Source organism: Heterodontus francisci, chromosome 18 (genome assembly GCF_036365525.1).
Source record: "Heterodontus francisci isolate sHetFra1 chromosome 18, sHetFra1.hap1, whole genome shotgun sequence".
Lineage (NCBI taxonomy): Eukaryota > Metazoa > Chordata > Chondrichthyes > Heterodontiformes > Heterodontidae > Heterodontus > Heterodontus francisci.
In genome coordinates, this window is record NC_090388.1 from 43546899 (window position 1) to 43569165 (window position 22267).

The following is a 22267-nucleotide window of genomic DNA, read 5'->3' on the forward strand; positions in this document are numbered from 1 at the left end:
GTCCCTCATGGCAGACTGATACAAAAGGTGAAGTCACATGGGATCAGAGGGGAGCTGGCAAGATGGATACAGAACTGGCTCGGTCATAGAAGACAGAGGGTAGCAGTGGAAGGGTGCTTTTCTGAATGGAGGGATGTGACTAGTGGTGTTCCGCAGGGATCAGTGCTGGGACCTTTGCTGTTTGTAGTATATATAAATGATTTGGAGGAAAATGTAGCTGGTCTGATTAGTAAGTTTGCGGACGACACAAAGGTTGAAGGAGTTGCAGACAATGATGAGGATTGTCAGAGGATACAGCAGGATATAGATCGGTTGGAGACTTGGGCGGAGAAATGGCAGATGGAGTTTAATGCGGACAAATGTGAGGTAATGCATTTTGGAAGGTCTGATGTAGGTGGGAAGTATACAGCAAATGGCAGAACCCTTAGGAGTATTGACAGGCAGAGAGATCTGGGTGTACAGATCCACAGGTCACTGAAAGTGGCAATGCAGGTGGATAAGGTATTCAAGAAGGCATACGGCATGCTTGCCTTCATCTCTCGGGGCACAGAGTATAAAAATTGGCAAGTCATGCTGCAGCTGTACAGAACTTTAGTTAGGCCACACTTAGAATATTGCGAGCAATTCTGGTCGCCACACTGCCAGAAGGACGTGGAGGCTTTGGAGAGGGTACAGAAGAGGTTTACCAGGATGTTGCCTGGTCTGGAGGGCATTAGCTGTGAGGACAGGTTGGATAAACTCGGATTGTTTTCACTGGAACGACGGAGGTGGAGGGGTGACATGATAGAGGTTTACAAAGTTATAAGCGGCATGGACAGAGTGGATAGTCAGAAGCTTTTTCCCAGGGTGTAAGAGTCAGTTCCTAGGGGAAATAGGTTTAAGGTGAGAGGGGCAAAGTTTAGAGGGGATGTGCGAGGCAAGTTCTTTACACAGAGGGTGGTGAGTGCCTGGAACTTGTTGCCGGGGGAGGTGGTGGAAGCAGGTACCATAGAGACGTTTAAGAGGCATCTTGACAAATACATGAATAGGATGGAAATAGAGGGATACGGAACCCGGAAGTGCAGAAGGTTTTAGTTTAGGCAGGCATCAAGATCGGCGCAGGCTTGGAGGGCCGAATGGCCTGTTCCTGTGCTGTACTGTTCTTTGTTCTTACCTTTGAGGTTCCGCTTCTTAATTTGGCGCCTAGTTCCTATGCAGAACCTCTTTCCTTTTCCTGCCTCTGTCGTTGGTACCTACATGGACCACGACGACTGGATCCTTCCCCTCCAAGTTCCTCTCCAGCCCTGAGCAGATGTCCCGAACCCTGGCAGGGAACACAACCGTCTGGACTCTCGCTCTTTGCTGCAGAGAACAGTGTCAATCCCCCTCACTGTACTGTCCCCTACTACCACTACATTCCTTTTTCCTCCCTCCACTTGAACGGCTTCCTGTACCATGGTGGCATGGTCAGATTGCTCATCCACCCTGCAGCCCCTCCACTCTCATCCAAACAAGCTGAAAGAACCTCAAACCTGTTGGACAATCACACAGGCTGAGGCTCCTGCATTCCTGCCCTCTGGGTCCCCTTACCTGCCTCAGCTGCAGCCACACTCTCCTGTCCCTGACCAAATCAGATGACCCTCTCCTCAGGGGTGTGACCGCCTCCTGATACAAAATGTCCAGGTAACTTTGCCCCTCCCTGATCTGTTGCAGTGCCTGCAGCTCGGCCTCCAGTTCAATGACTCTGAGCCGAAGCTCTTCGAGCCTCAAACACTTACTGCAGACGTGTTTGCCCTGGATCACACTGACATGCAGGAGCTCCCACATGCTGCAGCCATGAGACATCACCTGTCCTGCTGTCCTTAATGTGTTTTAATTAACCACTTAATTATTTTATTAAATTATTTATTTTATTTTCCTTTTTTTTTTAATATATTTTATTAAGCTTACCACTAGTTCCTTTAATATTTTAAATGTTAGGATTAGAATGGACCTTAATCACTTGCCAGATACTCACCAAACAGGTAGCTTCTTCCCAAACCAATTACCTACCCACTTGCCTGTGATGTTTGATGCTATATTTGATTTAAATTAAATTAACAGCTTACCTGTATACTCTCCCCGGCTCTCTGTTTCCCTGCTCTCACTGTTGATTGTGACATCCCTCCGATGTCACTTTTCGATTTTTCCCCTGCTCTTCTCTCTCGCTTTCTGTCTCCGGTCTCCGACTGTTGGCTTTTGGCGTGCTTTTTAAATCTCCATTCCCAAGGTGCTCCTCTCTCTCTCTCGCTCTGTCTGTCTCCGGACACAAGGGCAACAGACGCATGGGAATACCACCATCTGCAAGTTTCCCTCCAAGCCACACACCATTCTGACTTGGAAATATATCATTGTTCCTTCACTGTCGCTGGATCAAAATCCTGGAACTCCCTCCCTAACAGCACTGTGGGCGTACCCGCAGCAGGTGGACTGCATCGGTCAATGAAGGCTCACCACCACCTTCTCAAGGGCAATTAGGGATGGGCAACAAATGCTGGTCTTGCCAGCATTGCTCACATCCCATGAAACAAATTGGAAAAAAAATGAGGATTGGAAAATGATGGTCAGAGTCTCTGCTATTTCTTCTCTTGCTTCAACAGCCAAGGATACATTTCTTTTGCGCTTGAGGATTTATCCATTTTCAAAGATGTTAAACCTCTCAATATTTCCTCTCTCACCATGTTAATTTCATCTAATGTTTTACACTCCTTCTTTCTGTCTGCAATGTCTGCATCGTTCTTCTCTTTTGTGAAAACAGGTGCAAAGTATTCAATTAAGAATCATGACCATCCTCTGCCTCCACACACAGGTTACTCTCATGGTTCCTAATAGATCCTATTGTTTCTCTAGTTATCCTCTTGCTCTTTACATATTTATAAAAACCTTTGGGTTTTCCTTAATTTTACTTGCCAATATCTTTTATGCACTTTCTTTGCTTTCCCAATTTCCTTTTTAATTTCACCCCAACACTTTTTGTACTCTGAGGTTTTTTGCAGTATTGAGCCCTCAATATCTGTCGTAAGCTTCCCTTTTTTTCGTTATCTTCCCCTTTAAGCCCCGTCAGTCCCACTATTTTTCTTTACAAGAATATACTTCCTCTGAAACCTCACTATCCCTTCCTTGAATGCCTCCCATTGATCTGGCACTGATTTACCTTCAAGTAGCTGTTTCCAGTCCACCTTAGCTAAATCACATCTCAGCTTAGTAAAGTTAGCTTTTCCCAGTTGAGAACTTTTATTCCTGGTCTATCTTTGTCCTTTTCCATAACATTCCCTAAATCTATCTGAATTATGATCACTTCTGCCAAAGTGCTCCCCAACTGATACCCCTCCACTTGCCCAGCTTCATTCCCTAAAACTAAGTCCAGAACTGCCCCTCTCTTGTTGGGCTTACCACATACTGGCTAAAAAAGTTCTCTTGAATGCATTTTAAGAATTCAGCTCCCTCTGTAACTTTTACATTAATTCTATCCCAGTTAATATTATGGTAGTTGAAAACCCCACTATTATTACTGCCTATCATCCCTCCTCACAGCTATCATTGTTTCTTTAATCAATATTGCACCCCTCCTTTTTTTATCCGACTCTGTCTCATCTGAAAACCCTGTAACCAGGAATGTTGAGCTGTCATTCCTGCCCTTCTTTCAGCCATGTCTCAGTAATAACTATATCATACGCCCACCTGTCAGATTGAGCTCTCAGCTCATCTACCTTATTCCTAGACTACATACATTGAAGTATATACCATTTAGCACTGTCAAACTCCCATGTTGTCTATTTTCTAGCCCTTGTTTCCTCTGCCTTCCAAACATGCTTACTAATTTTCAGCCTTCCATTTCTAACTTCTATTCTCTCCCTTCTGAATCTACTCTCAGGTTCCTATCCTGCTGGCAGGCTAGTTTATACCTTTCCCAACAGCACTAGCAAAACCCCCTGTGAGGATATTGGTCCCAGATCTGTTGTGGTGCTTTTACAGGTCCCACCTTCACTAGAAGTGGTCCCAATGCCTCAGGAATCTAAAGGCCTCCCTCCTGCACCATCTCTCTAGCCATGTATTCATTAGCTCTAACTTGCTATTTCTGTATTCACTAGCATGTGGCACCAGAGTAACCCAAAGCTAACTACCCTCAGTGAATTACTGAAAGAACAACATTACACATTCATCTCGCGGAGAAGAGTTCAGAGGAAATGTGAGTAGGGTGTAGGCTTCACTGCGAGGAACTCACTGCTCTCGATGATAGAATCCCGACAAATGGTTCAGAACGCATTCCATCTGTCCACCACACAACTCAAACAGGGCCAGTTAACCTCATGAGTATCTATGCTCTAACACTGTGCTCCACTACTGAGACAAAAGACCAGGTCTACAAGAAGCTTGATATTGCTATCAGCAGAGTCCCTAAGACAGAACATCTTTATCCTGGGGGATTTCAATCCAAGAGTGGGCATGGAGCAAGAGGCATGGCCCACTTGCCTCAGACATCACAGCATGGGAAAGATAAATTAAAATGGACAGAGGTTACGTGTGTGTTTTTTCCCCAGAACAAACCATGCCACAAGGTGGCCTGCCGACATCCAAGGTCAGGACATTGGCACCAACTAGATCTGATCATCACCAGACTTTCTCAATGGTAGCTTCAAAACACTCAGCTGTCACAGCATTGACTGCAACACAGATCACTCTTGGTGTACACCAGGATCAGGATGCAATCCTTGAAGCTTTTCAATTCAAAGCAGAAAGGTCATCCTCATATCAACGTCAGCCATACTGCCTACCCAGATAAGAATCGACAGATCGTCTACTCCATTGAACAGGCATGCTCTGGAATTTCCACAGAGATAGCAGAAACGAAATGGAATGGACTTCAAGACACTATTTACAATATTGCACTCTCAACATATGGGAAATAAAAATGGAAAAACATTAACTGGTTCAAGACTAACATTGCTGTAATGAAACCTGTTATCGAAGTCAAGCGATCCACTCTCATTAATTACAAGAACGATCGGATGAGAAGATTCTGAGTGCACCAAGAGCTGCTCGAAGTAAAGTGCTAGGCTCTGGGCCAATGACTACTGGTTACAACTTTGCCAGAATATCCAGGCGTCCTCTAACAAAGGCAACTCTAGAGGTATGTATGATGGGATCAAAAAGGTAATAGGTCCATCAGCAAACAGAACAGCTCCACTGAAAACAAAGGCAGGCGAGATCATCATAAACAGATGGAGAGATGGGTGGAACACTATCTCGAGTTGTACTCCAGGGAAAACACCAGCACCAAGGAAGCAGAATGCAGAAGCAAAATGGAACATGGATGAGTGAACTGACCATGGCACAGTGGTGCAAAGAGCCATTCAAATGGGGGAAGTAAATAGAAATGTAGTGGTAGTACAGGACAATTTAGTCAGAAGGATAGACACAGTCCTCTGTAGCTGATAGCACAAGTCCAGAAGGTTATGTTGCCTGCCTGGTTCTCACCTGAACCTTGCTAGGACCGGCGTTCTGGCGAGTCGTATAACTAGGGCAGTAGAGAGGTTTTTAAACTAAATAGTTGGGGGAGGGTGGGGATCACGTGAGAGGCAATGTGGTAAATTAAACAGAAAGGACAAGGCAATAGAGCAGGGTAGCAATGTGGGTAATGATAACCAGAGTGTGGCAGGAAGGGACAGATTGTATAAACTGAAGAGTGCACCAGCAAATAAGGCCAGGGTCTGCAAGAATGATGAGACAGAATTAAAGGCTCTGTATCTGAATGCATGCAGCATTCGTGACAAAACGGAAGAAATTGATAGCACAAATAGAAATAAACATTGTTACGATCAGGTGAGAAAGGGGTCTAGGGATCCCTCTCAGCCTTCACCTGGTCTTACAGTAACAACAGGGTTTAATTTTAAATACATCGGGCTGAATTTTATGAGTGTGCCGCAGTTTGCAGCGGCACACTCGAGGAATGGTGTGCATCCCGTGCAGACACTGTTGCCAGGGCCGTGGATGCCGCCCCCGATGACATTGAGGGGGCGGCCACTCCACCCCTCTATTTAAATGAGCCCCCGCAAAATTAGTGCGGGGGCTCATTTAAATAGAGGGGGCGGAGCGACCGCCCCCTCTACATCATCGGGGGCGGCATCCACGTCCCTGGCAACAGCGTCCGGTGCCACCATCGCGCAGGCGCCGGCGCCATTTATAAAGGGCTTTAAGCCCTTACATATACGTATAATTTTAAAGGGACAATGTAAAGGATTTTAATGACATATAAAAATAGCTGATGGAGGCCCTTCCCCAACCCCCCAACAATGGTCGCTTCAGGCAATGAAATGACCATCCATTAATTGTTTAAATACCTGAACTTCCCCCCCAACCTCTAATCTTTTGCCCTTCAACCCCCTTCCGACCATCCCCACATCCAATAAAAATTGAATTCCCCGCTCCTCCACCCCTCCCGCCATGAAAATTTTATTCCTCCCCCCTCCCCACCAGGTTCTCGCCCGGAACTCCATATGGAGCTCCGAAGGTGTGCGGAACATGAACGGTGGCCGTAATATCAGAGTGGGACGGCCATGCCTGCGGGTATTTAAATAACTTAAATGTTCATCTACTTATGCTGATGAAGAGCCTGCCATCAGGCAGCAGGGTGGCCGCACCAAGGTCCCGCCACCACCAGTAATACGTGGTGGGCCCTTCTCGACAGCACAGGTCAAGGCGGGCCTCTCCCACGGCGTCTAGGGCCGGTAAAATTCAGCCCACCATGTTTTTATCTCCCCCTTGGTGAATCTTTGTTCACTGCTTTCCAATTATAAGGCAAAGAAACCAGCACAAACAGGTTTTCTTAGGTTTAAAGAAGAAAGGTTAAAATTTATTAAACTTAAACTCTAATTCCGTTAATGCCTACGGATACACGATGCGGCCACGCTAGCATGCATACGCGATATACACATGCAGACAGAGGCAGAACAGAGCAGAAGAAATAAAGTGGAAAAGTTTGAGGCAATCTCCGAAGAGGATTTTTGTTATGGATCTTTGAGCTCACTGTAGAGTCCTTGATTGTAGGTAAATCTTGCTTTTCGTTGGGGCCCAGTATTCTTCTTAAACTTTGTTCGCTGTAGGAGACGTTTCTCTCTTGGGGTTCATGTGTCTTCAGTGGATTTGGAGTTCCGTGAGAAAAAGATGGGAGCAGACAGGAGAGGCTGTGGCAAGCCAGCCAGCAGAGGTCTTTTTAGTCCAGGAGCAAACAGACAGTCTGCTCAAGCTCTCTGTGGCTAGTTCAAAAAACCCTGGAACAGCCAGTTAGTCATGTGACCAGCTGGTCCAACCAGTCCTGGCCCCTGTGGATTGCATCACCCCAGCAGGCCTTGGAATGCGCTTCCTCACACCCTCACAGTCTGGTGATCAACATTTGGATAAGGGAAGTCACCTCTCTTGTCCCTACTGGTATGCAAAAGTCCTCCATCCAAGTCTGGCAGCCCTTGTAACAGGCCTTCTCTTCTTTCCAGCAACAATTTGAAATTTAATGTCCATATGGCAAAATTAATAAGCCTCATTCTTGGCAGGTGGGGGCCCAGCATGACAATATGTATGGCCTGATAACCATTTCAGAGATGAGGTTGCAAGGTGACCAAGCCTGAAACCTAAATACTCAAGGGTATTTGACATTTTGGAAAGACACTGAGCTAGGAAAAGATGGTGGGCGAGCTCTTTTAATTAAAGGTGACATTAGCACGGCAGTCATAGATGAGCTTAGTTCAGAAGATCAAGATGCAGAAACAGTTTGGGCAGAGTTAAGAAATAGCAAAGGTAGGAAGTCACTTGTGGGAGTAGTGTACAGGCCCCCGAACAGCAGCTACACTGTACATCTGAGTATACAGGAAGAAATAATGGGGGACTGTAAGAACGGTACTCCAATAATCATGGGTGATTTTAATCTTCATATGGATCGGAGGAATCAGATTGGGAAAGGTAGCCTGGAAGATGATTTCACAGAATGTATTCGGAACAACTTCTTACAGCAGTACAATTTAATACCAACCAGAGAGCAGGCTATTTTAGACCTGGCAATGTGCAACGAGACAGGATTAATTAATGACACTTGCTAAGAAATAACCTGCTCAGTGACACTGGGTTAGGGTTCCACCAGGGCCACTCAGCTCCTAGCCTCATTACAGCCTTGGTTCAAACATGGACAAAAGAGCTGAACTCAAGAAGTGAGGTGAGAGTGACTGCCCTTGACATCAAGGCAGTATTTAACAGAGTACGGCATCAAGAAGCCCAAGCATGGGCTAAAGCGTGGCTACCCAACCCGAACCCAACCAGATCCGACGACATGCGTCGGATGCGGGTCGGGTCTGTCTTCCGGGTCCAGCATTTGGGCTCGGGTCGGGTCGGGCTGGTCGTGGACAGTGTTGCCTTGCTCCAGGAAGCAATCATCAAATGAACATTCAGGATGTCAAGGCGGGAAACGTGCAGTCCGGACTCCGCACTCTGCGGTAAAGCCTGGCTAACCGACCAAACCAGACTACATGCGTCGGGGTCGGGTCAGGTTTGGCATTTAAAAAAATTAAAGGACTCGGGCCCGGGTTGGATGTGGTCTGGTCCGGCCTAGGTCGGGTTTCAATTTTATACCCGAGCCAGGCTTTAAGTGAATGGGAATCAGGGGGTAAACTCTCCGCTGGTTGGAGTCACACCTACCACAAAAGATGGTGGTTGTAAGTCATCATCTCAGCTCCAGGACATCACTGCAGGAGTTCCTCAGGGTAGTGTCCTAGGCCCAACCATTTTCAGCTGCTTCATCAATGACCTTCCTTCAATCATAAGGTCAGAAATGGGGATGTTCAGTGATGTTTGCACAATGTTCAGCACCATTTGTGACTCCTCAGATACTGAAGCAGTCCATGTAGAAATGCAGCAAGACCTGGACAATATCCAGGCTTGGGCTGATAAGTGGCAAGTAACATTCGCGCCACACAAGTGCCAAGCAATGACTATCTCAAAGAGAGATTCTAACCATCTCCCCTTGAAATTCAATGGCATTACGACCGCTGAATCCCCCCACTATCAAAAGCCTGGGGGGGTTACCATTGACCAGAAACTGAACTGGAGTCGCCATATAAATACCATGGCTACAAGAGCAGGTCAGAGACTAGGAATCCTGAGGCAAGTAACTCACCTCCTGACTCCCCAAAGCATGTCCACCATCTACAAGGCACAAGTCAGGACTGTGAAGGAATGCTCTCCACTTGGGTGCAGCTCCAACAACACTCAAGAAGCTACACATCATCCAGGACAAAGCAGCCCGCTTGATTGGCACCCTATCCACAAACATTCACTCCCTCCACCACAGATGCACAGTGGCTGCAGTGTGTACCATCTACAAGATGCACTGCAGCAACTCACCACGTTTCCTTCGACAGTACCTTCCAAACCCACAACCTCTACCACCTAGAAGCACAAGGGCAGCAGATGCATGGGAACACCATCACCTGCAAGTTCCCCTCCAAGTCACACACCATCCTGACTTGGAACTATATCGCCGTTGCTTCACTGTCGCTGGGACAAAATTCTGGAACACCCTTCCTAAAAGCACTGTGGGTGTACCTACCCACATGGACTTCAGTGGTTCAAGAAGGTGGCTCACCACCATCTTCTCAAGGGCAATTTGGGATGGGCCATAAATGCTGGCCTACCCAGCAATCCCAACATCCCATGAATGAATTTTTAAAAAATGACCTCATAGTAAATAAGCTGCTAGGCAACTGTGATCATAACATGACTGAATTCCACATTCAGTTTGAGGGTGAGAAGTGTGGGTCTAAGACTAGTGTCTTAAAATTAAAAAGGCAATTATTAGGTATGAGGACAGAGATGGCTAAAGTGAGCTGGGAAAATAGATTAAAAGGTACGACAGTAGAGAAGCAGTGGCAGACATTAAAGGAGATACTTCATAACTCTCAGCAAAGATATGTTCCTTTGAGAAGGAAAGACTCTGAGAAGGTTGCACCATTCGTGGCTAACTAAGGAAGTTAAGGATAGTATCATAATGAAAGAAAAGGTGTACAATACTGCAAGGATCAGTGGTGGGTCAAAAGATTGGGCAGATTCTAGAAACCAGCAAAGAATGAATAAAACAAAAAGGAGGGAGAAATTAGAGTATGAGAGGAAGCTAGCTAGAAATTTAAAAACAGATATTAAGAGTTTCTACAAATATTTAAAAAGGAAAAGAATAACTCAAGTGAATGTTGGTCCCTTGGAAGGTGAGACTGGGGAATTAATAATGGGAAACAAGTAAATGGCAGAAGCGTTGAACAGGTGTTTTGTGTCTGTCTTCACTGTAGAAGACAGACAAAACATCCCAAGAATACTTGAAAATCAAGAGGTAAAAGGGAGAGAAGAGCTTAAAACAATCAAAATCACTATGGAAAAGGTACTGGGAGAACTATTAGACCTAAAGGCTGACAAGTCCCCCAGACCTGATGGCTTGCATCCTAGGGTCTTAAAAGAAGTAACTGCAGAGATGGTAGATGTGTTGGTTGTGATCTTCAAAAATTCCTTAGATTCGGGAAAGGTCCCAGTGGATTGGAAAAATCACAAATGTAACACCTCTATTCTGGAAAGAAGGGAAACAGAAAGCAGGAAACTATAGGTCTGTTAGCCTAACATCTGTCATAGGGAAATTGCTAGAATCCATTACTAAGGAGGTAATAGCAGGACATCCAGAAAATCATAATAAAATCATGTTGGCTCTGTCTGATTGTATGAAACAGAAATCGTGTTTGACTAATTTATTAGAGTTCTTTGAGGCAGTAACAAGCAAGGTGGATAAAGGGGAATCTGTAGGTGTGGTGTACTTGGATTTCCAACAGGCATTCGATAAGGTGCCACATCACAGTTTACTATACAAAATAAGAGCTCTAGGTGTAGGGGGTAACATATTAGCATGGATAGAAGATTGGTTAGCTAAGAGGAAGCAGAAAGTAGGGCTGAATGGGTCATTTTTGGGCTGGCAAGCTGTTACAGCGATCAGTGCTGGGCCTCAACTATTTACAACCTATATCAATGACTTTGATGAAGGGACTAAATTTGCTGATGACACAAAGATAGGTAGGAAAGTAAGCTGTCAAAAGGACAAAGAGTCTACAAAGGGGTTTAGATAGGTTTCATGAGTGGGCAAAAGTTGGCAGGAGTATAATGTGGGAAAATGTAAACTTGTGCACTTTGGCAGAAAGAATAGAAAAGCAGTATATTATTTGAATGGAGACTGCAGAACTCTATGGTACAGAGGGATCTGGGTGTCCTGGTACATGAATCATAAAAATTTGGTATGCAGGTACAGCAAGAGATTAGGAAGGCAAATCAAATGGTGGTATTTATGGCAACAGCTGTATAGGGCCTTAGTTAAACGGCATCTGGAGTACTGTGTACAGTTTTGGTCTCCTTACTTAAGGAAGGATATAATTGCATTAGAAGCAGTTCAGAGAAGGTTCACTCGACTGATTCCTGGGATGAAGGGGTTAGAATCATAGAAAAGTTACTGCACAGAAGGAGGCCATTAAGCCCATCGTGTCCGCACCGTTTAAAAAAACTAATCTAATCCTACCTTCCACCACCTGGTCCGTAGCCTTGCAGATTACAGCACTTCAGGTGGAGGTCCAGGTACCTTTTAAATGAGTTGAGGGTTTTTACCTCCACCACCGATCTGGGCAGTGAATTCCATACACCCACCACCCTCTGTGAACATTTTCCTCATGTCCACTCTAACCCTTCTACCAATCACCTTAAATCTCTGCCCCCCATATTGAACTCTCCGCTAGGGGAAACAGGTCCTTCCTGTCTACTCTATCTCGGCCCCTCATAATTTTGTACACCTCAATTAAGTCATCCCTCAGCCTCCTCTGTTCTAAGGAAAACAACCCTAGCCAATCCAATCTTTCCTCATAGCTGCAACTTTAAAGCCCTGACAATATTGTTCTGTGTAATCTCTCCAGAGCAAGTAAATCTCCTCTGTACTCTCTCCAGAGCAAAGGTTATCTTATGAGGAAAGGTTGAGCAGGTTGGGCCTATATCCATTGGAGTTTAGAAGAATGAGAGGTGATCTTATTGAAACATACAAGACCCTGAGGGGACTTGACAGGGTGGATGCTGAGAGGATGTTTCCCCTTGTGGGGAAATCTAGAACTAGGGAACATTGTTTAAAAACTAGGGGTTTCCCATTTAAGACTGTGATGAAGAGATTTTTTTTCTCTCAAACGGCCATTGATCTGTGGAATTCTCTTCCCCAGAAAACAGTGGAGGCTAGGTCATTCAAAATATTTAAACCTGAGTTAGAGAGATTTTTGATCAACAAGGGAGTCAAGGGTCAGGGGAGGCAGACAAGAAAGTGGAGTTGAGGCCACAATCAGATCAGCCATGATCTTATCGAATGGCAGAGCAGGCTCAAGGGGCCGAATGGCCCACTCCTGCTCCTAATTCTTGTGTTCTTATGAAGCTCTAGCCACCATAGAGCGCCTGCCTATCACGGAAGAGCTATATACTGAACCCACAGTGGAGGAGCTTAGCAAAGCTATTGACTCTGTTAAGACCAAGGCAGGAGAAATGCCCACTACTCCACAGGTCACAGCATATCAATAAATTTTCCCACCTTCTGAAGGAGAAATTTATGGAGAGGTGGTGGCATAGTGGTAATGTCACTGGAATAGTAATCCAGAGCCCAGGCTAATGCCTGGGTTTAAATCCCACCATGGCAGATGGTGAAATTTGAATTCAATTAATAAATCTGGAATTATAAGCTAGTCTAATGATGACCATGAAACCATTGTCAATTGTAGTAAAAACCCATCTGGTTCATTAATGTCCTTTAGGGAAGGAAATCTGCTGTCCTTACCTGGTCTGGCCTACATGTGACTCCAGACCCACAGCAATGAGGCTGGCTCTTAAATGCCCTCTGAAATGGCCTAGCAAGTCATTCAGTTCAAGGGCAATTAGGAATGGGCAATAATTGCTGACCAAGCCAATGTCGCTCATATCCCACAAACGAATAAAAAAAAGACACTTCATTTGTCCCCCAGAATAAAGCACACCAAACCAGGTTTCTTTAAACAACATTCACTATTTATTAGAAAAGAAATAAGAAGTCTTAACTACTAATGAGATAAAGCTATATACGAAAAGCTCCTTAGTCCTTAGCCCCTCATGCACACACACATACATTCAAAAAAAAACGGTTAACCGGGGAAAAAGGATTTTGACTTGAAGCGGTTTCTTAGGAATAGAAGGAATAATAAAAATAAATTAATTTGTCATGTTCTGATAGGAAATCTTCAGTTGGATGAGATGTCCCAGAATCAAATAATCAGATGCCACTTGATTGGCTGAACTTTATTAGTGTGCCACACATCGTGGCGGCGCACTTTGAAGTTGGCGACCTTCAGGCGCGGAAGCACACCGCTGAGCCACCGCGATATTTCGCGCAGGGGCTCATTTAAATGGAGGGTGCAGAGTGGCCGCCCCCGATGACGTAGAGGGGCGGCTGCTTCATCCCGACTCACTGGTTTTTAAAAGTCCAAAGTGAAATTAAAAAGCCTTCCTGAGCCGATCACATGACCAGACAGAGAGTCTCCCCTGTCATTCATATGTTGCTTTGAGGTCAAACCCCTGGCTGGCTTCCTTGAAATTGTTTGCTTTCCTATTATTGTATACAAAATCAAGATAGATATGCAAGTCCTGTAAGGTCTTCGCAAATGTGAAGGTATCCTTCACCGTGTATGTGGAGAACTTGCTCAAAACTGGTTGTAACAATTCTCCCAACCATTTGGCCAATTCATGTTATGCAGAACCAGTCATGGATAAGATAGGGCGTAAAGGGATATCACTTGTGTGTGTGTCTTGGGCAGCCCATACATACGCGCATACAGGACTTGCATATCGATAGCAATGCCTTGCCCATGTGCTCATTTGACATTGCTAGCCTATTCACCAATGTACCACTTAAGGAAGCCATAGATATTTGTGCTGCAGCACTATATCATGGTGATCTAGACCTGCCACCATTGCGTGAATCAATATTCATTGAACTTATGAACTCGGCAACTCACGCAGTGGAGTTCAGTTTTAACAACACCCTGTATGCCCAAATAGATAGTGTTGCCATGGGATCTCCTCTAGGCTCAGCTCTTGCAAACATCTTTGATGGGTTCCATGAGAAAAGTAGCTTCGAATGAATGACAGCTAACCTCCTACCTCTTGCATATTTCAGATATGTAGATGATACATTTGCTATATTTGAATCTGCAGCTGCATGTAATAATTTCCTTACACGTCTTAAAGGGCTCCATCCTGCACTCAAATTCACCTTTGAAATGGAGCAGTCAAATGCTCCCTTTCCTTGACGTACTAGTTGAGAAATTTGCGAGGGGGTTTCTAACACGGTCTACCCCAAGCCGACTGGTCAATACACACGTTGGATTCTTACAGTTCCACGTGCTATAAGTTTGGCCTTATCGACAACCTCGTAAATAGGGCCCGAGCCATTTGCTCACCATGCAAGCTTGATGCTGAAATAAGGCAAATCAAAGGAATCCTGTGTGACAATGGCTACCCTGATCAGATCATTTCTCACTGTATATCGCGCAAACTTATGAACGGGCCTAAGGCAGTCATTTTCGGCCCTGAAAAATGTCCAGTCTACCTCAAATTACCCTGGAAGGATAATATATCCCAAAAATTTGAGCAACAGATGAAGCTAGCTGTTTCACGCTGCTACTATGCAGTAGCAACACATGTGGTGTTTGCCCCTAACAGGATGCTGCTGTCAAGCCCAAAAGACGTTCTGCCTATCACACAAATGAGTAATGTGGTAAATGAATTTCAATGTCAGTGTGATGCTAGGTATATAGGCCGTACATTGCAATTATGAGTCTTGGTGCAATGGAGTGCAGCACTTTACGAGTACTTCCCCACTCTTTTTTTTAAATATCAATATACTTGACAGTTCGAATATGTCACTATGTACTTTTCCAAGATAACAGAGTTGATCTGGCTTATCTGCATTCAAATTGACAAATTATACTGAGGCCACATAACTGATACGTTTCCTCCAACTGTCAAAGGTGACCATTTTAAAATTAAGGAACAGTGTCAGTAGCGATGCTGATCCATGGGTGCAACAATACAGATCTTGCACATGTGGTGCAGACTGCACATTTTACCATCCCAAATATCATTAATGTGCTCATGCAAGCATTAATTACCTGGAGCTGACTGTAGTGGTCTTGGTATGAAATTTCCTCTGCTCTTTTTTCTTGCAGATGTTCTTCTAACTTTGAGGACTTCTCGAACATTTCCTGCAATTCCTTTAAAAAAAAGTTTAAGAATTTGGCAATCAAGAACACAAAACACAAAGTTTGCCACATAAATATACAACAAAATCATCAAATTATGAAAATTAGCTAACCTATGTTCTGTACTATGTCGACAAAGTCATGCAATATAAAATAGGTGTGACAAAATGGGCTATATTCACACGGGCTTCTGTTCGCTTTTCTTTATGGTACTTTTGGGGATAAACCCAGGTTCATTGAAAGCAAAGCCCAGTATGAGTGTTGTGTATTCCATTTTGCCAGCATATCTACTTCCAGATACAAAGAGGCTGGCATGAGGCAAATTGACTTTCATATGCGAACACTGGTCAACAATGAAACCATTCAGCCTGATCTGACCAGAAGTACTTAGTTAACTACTCATTTTGTTTTGCAAGTGGTCAATAAATTCAAATAGCATTTGTGTCCAACCATAATGAACAGGCAAACCTACCAAAACATTGCACGAGTATATGCTAACACAGGTACGACCACTCCTGATGCAAAATAACCAGTATCTAGATGGTAACGTTGGCCGTAACACGTTCGCACTGGATCTCTTGACATACTGCCAGCTGAAGTACAGCTAGAACATAATTTGTGGTTGAAGGTGAAAGAAGCTGAAGTCTTTATGCTCATACCATCAGTTCAGTAGGGAATGATCTGAATAATGCAAATGATATGGCTACTATGATTAAGAGAAATAGCTTACTTAGTTATTTGCAGTCAGTCAAGGGCTGCAGAGCCAAGCCAGTCTGAAGCAGAGGTAGCACTAGCCACAGCAATGCGCTCAGCCTACAAAGCACAGCCACATGCAACCTGTAAGTGCTGGCCATTTGGCCCTAAAAACAACTTAATATTGCTTGCACTTATATTTATTTGCTGGTTTATCTTGTTTGGAATTTGTGAACCTGGTGGTATGGAAAGAGTGCTTTTTAAAAAAAACAACACTTTTTCCTCAACAGTAGGTAAATGAGGTTAATGAAACATGGGATTCTAAATTTATATGTAGCCTCCGAAGCTCCATAATCCTTGCCCAGATGTGGAAGAAAAACAAATGGTTGAACAGCCCTGTTGTGGTGAATTTGACACAGCAGAATGAAATTATTAGTGGAGCAAAGGAATACAATGTGCTAATGGCCCTTATTACAGCGCTAGAAGCAACTGGATAAACAATTTTTAAACCAAAATGTAATTTTTAAATCATACTGGTTCACATTTTGCTTTTAAATTACACAACTGAACTCAACTTCAATCCTATGCAGCAATACTCCTTTAGATATATAACATTTATTACCCTGTGCTATATATATTAAATACTTGCAATAGCTGCCAGTCATACACAAATATGAAAAGATTTATAATCATTTGACAACAGAAAGTCATTTATCTAGTGCAGTGAAAATATCAGTTTCCCTATTGTTAACTGTGATAATTGATCATTGCAAATACATATACTTGAATTTTAATTCCCTCTTTTGACAATCTCCCATGTTGATCCATGCAGATTTCACAAATGCCATTTCATCAAAAAGGTCTCTTCCAATGCCATTGTTAACTGCTTATTGTTACAACTGAGGTGGAAGGAGTGCACCTAGTTCCACTTCTCCCCAGGTCACAACAAATATTTAAATATTTATCCAGTTACCGATACGGTCAATCATAGACTCTATTTTTATTCCAGAATAAAATACACCAACTAGATTTCTGTAATAAACAACAAAATTATCAGTTTATTACAAAACAAGACAATCAGTAATGAAGTAAAGCATTAATACAGAGTGAAATATGAAAGTTCCCTTTTTACCTTAACCACAAACACAAACACACACACACAGGTTAACCGGAAAAAAATAATTCTTTTTAGAGCTCTGTTACAAAAACAAAGACACAGAAGAAACCTTTGGCTAAATACTTGCCAATTCTTGAAGAATAAAGAGAAGATATGGAAAGATATCAGTTGTCCCTTTTTTGGTTTGGCGTCCCAAATACATGTAGATGGCTGTCACTTGGGATATTTCTCTGGAACAAATCAAAACAATATCTCCAATCAAGCCTCCTGACCCCTATAAATCTTGACCTGTCATTTCTCGGTAAACATCTCCCCCAAGTCAAAGAGCCCCTGCTAGGTAATTATCTGAAGACAGGTGATTTCCAGTAAGGGTTGTTCACAAACCAAGTCCAAAAGACCTTGTGATGATCTAGTTTTTAAAAAAATACAAAGTCTTGCATCTATGGAATTTTTTTTTCAGTTTTAAAACACAAGTCCTCAAAATTTAACAAAAAATGGAAGTACCTTCTTAACACTTCCACCCATGGAGGAATGAAACGCCATTTTCAAATGCGTTTCATTGCAACGAGTGGGAAAAACAGAAAATGAAAAACATTTCAAAATACATTTTCACACTCATTCTCATTCACTCTTTACCTGTAGCTAATACAGTTCTGCTTTGTACCATGTTTGTACTCAGATAACTCAAAGCAAAGTTAAATCCTAGTCAAAGCATCCACAATTACATTACTTTTCCCGCAATGTGGATAATCTTCAAGTGATAAGATTGCATTAGTAAACTCCATCGGATTACTGTGGCTTTCTGGTTTTTGAATTTTTTTTTTTTACAAAGGCACTCTCTCTCTTTGGCCTTTGTCTTGAGAAACAATGGATAAGCGCCTGGAGGTGGTCAGTGGTTTGTGAAGCAGCGCCTGGAGTGGCTATAAAGGCCAATTCTAGAGTGACAGACTCTTCCACAGGCGCTGCAAATAAAACTGGTTGTCGGGGTTGTTACACAGTTGGCTCTCTCCTTGCGCATCTGTCTTTTTTCCTGCCAACTTCTAAGTCTCATCGACTCGCCACACTTTAGCCCTGCCTTTATGGCTGCCCGCCAGCTCAGGCGATCACTGGCAACTGACTCCCACGACTTATGATCAATGTCACAGGACATCATGTCGCATTTGCAGACGTCTTTAAAGCGGAGACATGGACAGCAGGTGGGTCAGATACCAGTGATGAGCTCGCTGTACAATGTGTCCTTGGGGATCCTACCATCTTCCACATGGCTCACATGGTCAAGCCATCTCAAGCACCGCTGGCTCAGTAGGGTGTATATGCTGAGATGTTGGCCGCCTCGAGGACTTCTGCGTTGGAGATACGGTCCTGCCACCTGATGCCAAGGATTCTCCGGAGGCAGCGAAGATGGAATGAATTGAGACGTCGCTCTTGGCTGACATATGTTGTCCAGGTCTCGCTGCCATAGAGTAAGATGCTGAGGACACAGCCTTGATACACTCGGACTTTTGTGTTCCGTGTCAGTGCACCATTTTCCCACACTCACTTGGCCAGTCTGGACATAGCAGTGGAAGCCTTACCCATGTGCTTGTTGATTTCTGCATCGAGAGACAGGTTACTGTGATAGTTGAGCCTAGGTAGGTGAACCCTTGAACCACTTCCAGAGCGTGGTCGCCGATATTGATGGATGGAGCATTTCCGATGTCCTGTCCCATGATGTTCGTTTTCTTGAGGCTGATGGTTAGGCCAAATTCGTTGCAGGCAGCCGCAAACCTGTCGATGAGTCTCTGCAGACACTCTTCCGTGTGGGATGTTAATGCAGCATCGTCAGCAAAGAGGAGTTCCCTGATGAGGACTTTCTGTACTTTGGTCTTCGCTCTTAGATGGGCAAGGTTGAACAACCTGCCATCTGATCTTGTGTGCAGGAAAATTCCTTCTTCTGAAGACTTGAATGCATGTGAGAGCAGCAGGGAGAAGATGATCCCAAACAGTGTAGGTGCGAGAACACAGCCCTGTTTCACGCCACTCAGGACAGGAAAGGGGTATGATGACGCGCTGCTATGCTGAATTGTGCCTTTCGTATTGTTATGGAATGTGGTGATGATATTTAGTAGCTTTGGCGGACATCCGATCTTTCCTAGTAGTCTGAAGAGACCACGTCTCTTGACGAGGTCAAAGGCTTTGGTGAGATCAATGAAAGCAACATAGAGGGGCATCTGTTGTTCTCGGCATTTCTCCTGTAGCTGACGAAGGGAGAACATGTCAATGGTGGATCTCTCTGCTCGAAGGCCACACTGTGCCTCAGGGTAGACACCGTCAGCCAGCTTCTGGAGCCTGTTTAAAGCGACTCGAGCGAAGACTTTCCCCACTATGCTGAGCAGGGAGATTCCACGGTAGCTGTTGCAGTCACCACGGTCACCCTTGTTCTTATAGAGGGTGATGATATTGGCATCGCGCATGTCCTGTGGTACTGCTCCCTCATCCCAGCATAGGCAAAGCAGTTCGTAGAGTGCTGAAAGTATAGCAGGCTTGGCACTCTTGATTATTTCAGGGGTAATGCCGTCCTTCCCAGGGGCTTTTCCACTGGCTAGAGAATCAATGGCATCACTGAGTTCCGATTTTGTTGGCTGTTCGCCCAACTCATCCATGATTGGCAGAGACTGGGCTGCCTTGAGGGTGGTCTCAGTGACAACATTTTCCCTGGAGTACAGTTCTAGGCAGTGCTCTACCCAGCAGTCCATTTGCTTGTGTTGGTCTGTGATTGCGTCCCCTGATTTAGACTTGAGGGGGGCGATCTTCCTGACTGTTGGCCCAAAAGCTCTCTTAATGCCATCATACATTCCTCTGATGTTTCCGGTGTCGGAGGCCAGCTGAATATGACTGCACAGGTGTTGCCAGTAGTCATTTGCGCAGCGCCTGGCTGTTCTTTGTGCACTGCTTCTGGCTACTTTAAGTGCTACGGATGTTAACTCGCTGGGGGCTTTCTTATAGTTCTACAGTGCAATGCGCTTAGCGGCTATGACAGGTTCCAGCTCTTCAAAGTGAGATTGAAACCAATCTGCGTTCTGCTTCATACGTTTGCCATAGGTGGTCATTGCTGACTCATAGATGGTGCCTCTGATGTGGGCCCACTTAGTCTCTGCATCCCCTGTAGGAGTGTTTTGAAGGGCTTTTTCAAGTGAATTTAGAAACTTATGTAACAGCTATTGAGAAGAAATCCTGCTAGTATTGATGCGCGGGCAGCCCTTCTGCTTGGAGCGATGCAGCTTCTTTGGTTTGAGTCTAACCTTGCTGCACACCAGAGAGTGGTCAGTGTCGCAGTCCGCACTGTGGAAGCTACATGTGATTTGAACGCTGTTTAAAGAGGCTCGCCTTGTGATGATGAGGTCCAGCTGGTGCCAACGACGTGATCTTGGGTGCCTCCAAGAAACCTGGTGACAGGGTTTAGTATGAAAGAACGAGCTGGTGATGCAGAGGTTGTGATAGGTACACAACTCAAGCAGTCTCTGTCCATTCTGATTCATCCTTCCAATGCCATAGCGCCCAAGGCAGGAGGGCCATGAGTCATGGTCGGCCCCAACCCTGGCGTTAAAGTCCCCCAGCAGGAACAAATGGTCGGTATTGAGGATGCTACTAATGATATTGTGGAGTTCCTTGTAGAACTGGTCTTTAACTTCAGGTGGGGAGCAGAGTGTTGGAGCATCGATGCTGAGTAGGTGTACTGGACCAGAGGCGGTGAGCAGTCGGATGGACAGTATGCGTTCCGAGCCATTTGAAGGTGTCTCTATCATGCTGAGCAAGGTGTTTCTGATGGCGAAGCCCACTCTATGCTGTCTTGGTTCTTCAGGATCTCTACCTTGCCAGAAGAAGGTGTAGTCTTCCTCTCTTAGAGATCCGCTCGCAGGGAGGCGTGTCTCCTGAAGTGCTGCAATGTCCACATTGAGTCTACTGAGCTCGTTGTTAATGATGGCGGTCTTCCGAGAATCGTTGATTTGTGTAAGGTCTTCTGGCAGGCCAGGACACATAGTTCTGACGTTCCAGCTTGCAAAACGAAGGGCTGGTACCTTCTTTCGTTTTTTTGTCGTGCTGTTTGGTGTGGTGTTACAGTCCACTTGTCGGGCTGTGACCCTGAGCTCCAAGAACCCATTGAAGCAGGTGGACTGTGGCGGGACAGAACCTTACTGACTGGGGGCTGCCAGGTTTGAGGCGGGAATTTTTTTACAAAGGCTGGAGGATTATGATTAGTATATACCAGGGTCTCTCTGTAGTCGCGGTAGACTATTGGCCTCAAAATGCTTACGAGCTAGCAATAAGCCTAGGGTTTCTTGTTCCACTGTTGAATATCTTTTTTGGTGTCGATTTAGCTTTTTGGAAAATTATCTCACTGGCCTTTTTATGCTTGACTCATTGACTGCACCAGCCCCCAGGTCACTGGCATCAATTGCTACCTTGAAGAGCTTATTGAAATTTGGAGCAGCCAACACTGGTTCATTAGTCAAAATGGCTTTTCAGCCTCTCAAAAGATGCTTCACACTGCCCTGACCACTTTGTCTTCCAAGCGAGGAATTTGGTAGAAGTCTGCCTTTGTTACTGCAATAACCTTTCTGTAGTCTATGCAAAATCTTGTTGAACCGTCAGTTTTAAGCACTAACACCACTGGGGAACTCCAGCTGCTTTGACTGGGTTCAGTTAGGTGGTTTTCCAGCATGTATTGATTTCTGCTTTTATCTGGGCCTGTTTCTCAGGACTTGAGCGATAAGGATGCTGTTTTATAAGAAAGGATTCCCCTCCATCCACATCATGTGTGGCTCAGGTTGTACATCCTGGCTTGTCACTACAGACTCCTTTAAATGCTGTGAGAAGCCTTGTTAGGTCTTCTCATTGTTCTACATCTAAATAGGTCAGAGTTTTACAGCTGCCGGCGACTCTGGGGTGGCCGAGTCATAAGAGGCCGAGAAAACTGAATCCGCTCTGCACCGCCCGCCCACTGGCATCACGCGCAGGGCTGCCAATTAGCGGCCCCTCGGCGTATTTGGCACCGGATTGGGATCAGTGGATTTGGGGGTGTGGCCAATGGCAGCCATTTAAAAAGGCAGACAGCAGTACAATGGAGCAGATG

At 44.8% G+C, this 22267-nt stretch overlaps 1 protein-coding gene across 2 annotated transcripts in view; it reads right to left on the reverse strand.

Moving 5' to 3' along the window:
- The window catches only part of LOC137379580 (coiled-coil domain-containing protein 91-like), a 245325-nt gene that overhangs the window by 156971 nt on the left and 66087 nt on the right, over nucleotides 1-22267 (reverse strand). For both annotated transcript variants that reach the window (XM_068050611.1, XM_068050613.1), the window contains exon 6: nucleotides 15255-15356. In XM_068050611.1, the coding sequence (XP_067906712.1) occupies nucleotides 15255-15356 (102 nt within the window). The remainder of the gene's footprint in view (nucleotides 1-15254; nucleotides 15357-22267) is intronic.